The sequence below is a fragment of the Hypomesus nipponensis genome, chromosome 13 (genome assembly GCF_054491055.1).
Source record: "Hypomesus nipponensis isolate SF chromosome 13, ASM5449105v1, whole genome shotgun sequence".
NCBI classification, from domain to species: Eukaryota; Metazoa; Chordata; class Actinopteri; order Osmeriformes; family Osmeridae; genus Hypomesus; species Hypomesus nipponensis.
Window position 1 is genome coordinate 8,254,348 of NC_140373.1, and position 3,137 is coordinate 8,257,484.

General features: G+C 46.4%; 1 protein-coding gene across 5 annotated transcripts; it reads right to left on the reverse strand.

Moving 5' to 3' along the window:
- Positions 1-782: 782 nt before the first annotated feature.
- On the reverse strand, positions 783-3,108 carry cox11 (cytochrome c oxidase assembly homolog 11 (yeast)). Of its 5 annotated transcripts, none has more exons than XM_084670239.1 (5): positions 3,094-3,108; positions 1,887-2,312; positions 1,615-1,770; positions 1,322-1,447; positions 783-1,145 (listed from the first exon to the last, which is right to left on the reverse strand). In XM_084670239.1, exons 2-5 carry the CDS (start codon positions 2,244-2,246, stop codon positions 963-965), a joined length of 825 nt encoding a protein of 274 aa, XP_084526365.1. In that variant the 5' UTR covers positions 2,247-2,312; positions 3,094-3,108; the 3' UTR covers positions 783-962. The 5 variants fall into 5 exon arrangements, with proteins under 5 accessions (XP_084526365.1, XP_084526366.1, XP_084526368.1 ...); XM_084670240.1 differs by lacking the exon at positions 3,094-3,108 and adding an exon at positions 2,725-2,831; XM_084670242.1 differs by lacking the exon at positions 3,094-3,108 and adding an exon at positions 2,725-2,819 and having other exon boundaries at positions 1,887-2,308.
- Between the last annotated feature and the right edge of the window lie 29 nt (positions 3,109-3,137).

The window sequence follows — 3,137 nt, forward strand, 5'->3', positions numbered from 1 at the left end:
GTAACATATTAATTCATCACGCTGAAGGAGAGACATCGATCTATATTAGCTGGTCCTGGGTCAGTGTTGGGTACCGCCCGCAGCCTGACAGGCCCAGAACAGCATGCTCGGTTTATTGTTGTTTTGGCTCACCACGATTTCTGACGTAGCCCCTTGACAGAAGAGACAGGCCGGATTGTTTCATTTGAAAACAATGACCATAAAGAAGGCTACGTTTTGTAGAGAAAGCATGCAACCACAGAAAAAATAATATATATTATAAAAAAAATAAAAAAATATATAATAAAAAAGTTGCGACATCCTATGCAAAAATAACATACAACAGTACAATGGTAACAGTGCCTAATCCTTGGGTTGCAGAGGTATTTTATTATTAAGTGTTAAGGATGCCTCAGGTCTGTTGATCAGACTTCGTTATGTAATGCAGAGGAGCTGGCAGAACTGAGCCCATTACGTAATTACCGACATGCAGGATACAGACGGTCAGCTCTAACATGCCCAAATACATTTGTTATGTCAATGTCGGAGGACAATAAAACTTGATTAGCCCTATTACGACACTGCAGGAATGTCAGGTCAGATCACAAGGCTTAGCCAATGGTGACTTTCAACCCTGTCCAGCGTCCCAGCCGTTTTTATATATCACATTACCTTACTGAGGGTGAATATAATCTTACTGGAGTTTTATTTATGGACTCGAAAAGTAACAACCCTCTGCTGCCATCTAGTGTTGAAATGGTAATACATAATGCGATTACATAGTGATAATCGAATTCCAGAGGTGAACACAAAATCATAATTTATTTTATAACACGAAAACAATATGAATTTACATCTTGGAGCATTCTGATTATCTATGTACATACACTGTCTCTTGTGTCCTCTCTGAACAAGGGGAGCGTTAAACAATGATTGTGAACATGGTTTAGTCTGTAGAGCGGCTGTTGGGCCAGAGCACAGCTCTAGCTGTACCCAGGCAGAGGCAGCTTCTGGCCCTCCTTGGCCTCGAAGAAGGTGTAGGAGAGGGTGATGGTGTCGACCCGCGCCATGCGAGGATCCTCATCAAACTCAGGGTCGATGTAGAAGAAGACGGGCATGTCCACCTCCTCGTGAGGGTTCAACCTCTGCTCTTCAAAGCAGAAACACTGAGACACACACACACACACACACACACTGTGTTAGTATTTCTAGGTGCAGACCCTTCACTACTTGCAGCTCTTACACCATCACTCTCTGTGTGAGTTAGACTCATCCATTGGACAGAAGGGTGTGTTCCGCTACCCAGGTGCCAGAGTCCTTCCCGCAGGCTAAACAGACCTACCTGGATCTTGTTGAAGTACTGTCCTGCATCAAAGGGCACCACGTTGTAGGTGGAGATGCCAATAACAGGTTTGTCTGTGGGGTTCCTGGCTTTGTAAAATGCAAGGGCAGTCTCTCCTGGAACCACCTGAAACACAAACCCACATCACAAAGACACACACACACACACAGAGACAAGCGATACAGACAGATAGATTTTAGAGGAACAGAAGATGAGGGAAACAGACTGATGACCAGGAAGGGAAACACTGAAAGACGCAACAGCGGATGTCAAGACCATGAGTCCAGTCTTACATAGATTTCGGATTGCTGAGGACGGAAGTTCCACTGCATGCTGGCGTGGGTGTCGGCGTTGAAGGTGATCTTAATGATGCGGTCCTTCACCGGCTTCATGGTTTCCACCTGCTCCGTATCGTGGCCTGCCACCGCGGTGCCTCCCAGCCCTGACGCCTAGACCACAGCAACACCGAAGACAGACACTGATAACAACTTCAAGGCCTCTATACCATTCCAGACACAACTGTAATCTGATCTGTCCTTCTGTACTCTCTCTCCCTCCTTCTCACCTGGCAGTACAACCTGTAGAGTGGCACTGCAGCGTAGGACATGCCAATCATGCCCACCCCTGCAGCAGCAATATAGGTCAGCACCGTCTTGTTCCGGGTCCTCCATTCCTCCTCCTGATTCCAGCTGCCCTTCTTCCTCTTGGCCCCCCGAGTCTGGGTGTGGAAGCGGGGAGGAAGCCTTCTGGAGAGAAGCTGCTGCTGCGTCTGGCTGTGCAGCCCTCTTAGCCCTTCACTCTGCACATCCCTCGCACAGCTCTGTAGACCCCTCTTGCCTCCACTCTGCACACCCCGGAGACAGGACAGCAGGGCTGAGCTTTGTGAGCAGGCTAGGCTCTGGCGGAAGAAGATGGGGACTGGCATGGCTGCGGGGAAGAGGCAACGGCTAGCCTTTATCCTATGTTGCCTCTCACAGCAGGAGATACCTGGCTAGGGAAAGATACATTATAAGTTCTACTGGCTTGATAAATGGCTGCAGTTGTCTGATGCTAGTTAACAGGTGCCATGTAACTACCACATAATCGATGTCGGCAGTAAGTAGCTAGCTAGTGTACAGTAGATGCTGTGTAACTATGTGGTGTGTCTAGGATAGCGAGAAAAGCTAGTTAGGTCGCATGTGCAAAAGACGTCTGAAAGACGTCCACTCAAGGAAATATTGAAACAACACAGTTATCCGATACTGTCTCAAGATGTAGCAAAGGATTTAAAGCTAGTATCTCGCTATCCTGGTGCTACTGTAACAATGTTCTAGTTTAGAATGTGACAGCTTACAATGACAGTGTACGGGTTAGTTTTACATCGCTAAAAGATCAGTAAACAACTTTTAGGTTACAAACCTTACCGGGAAAATCTGTTGTCAAATTCACCCTTGGATTGCATGTTACAAAATCAAGACGGGTGGGTGGTCATAGTGGTGGTGCACCAGCTTGACATTCTCGGTGGAAAGAAATTGTTCATATCAATGGTTCCGCATAGTTGGATGTTCTGCAGTCAGTAAAGCTAATAGTTTGTATTTATTTTGTATTTTCGACAATTTCTGTTGACTTACACGGTGTCCTTTATAGCAACAAACCAGACAACCATTCACACGTTTGCTCAGTTTTAGACGGACACTCTCTGGGCAACACAAAACATTGGGTAACCCAAAGCGCACGAGTTGTCGCTGCAATCATTTAATGTTAATACCAGGTGTCTTGAAATGCTGTCCTACCTGTCCAATGCGACCCATCAGGGCTTTTACTGACTCACATCAAG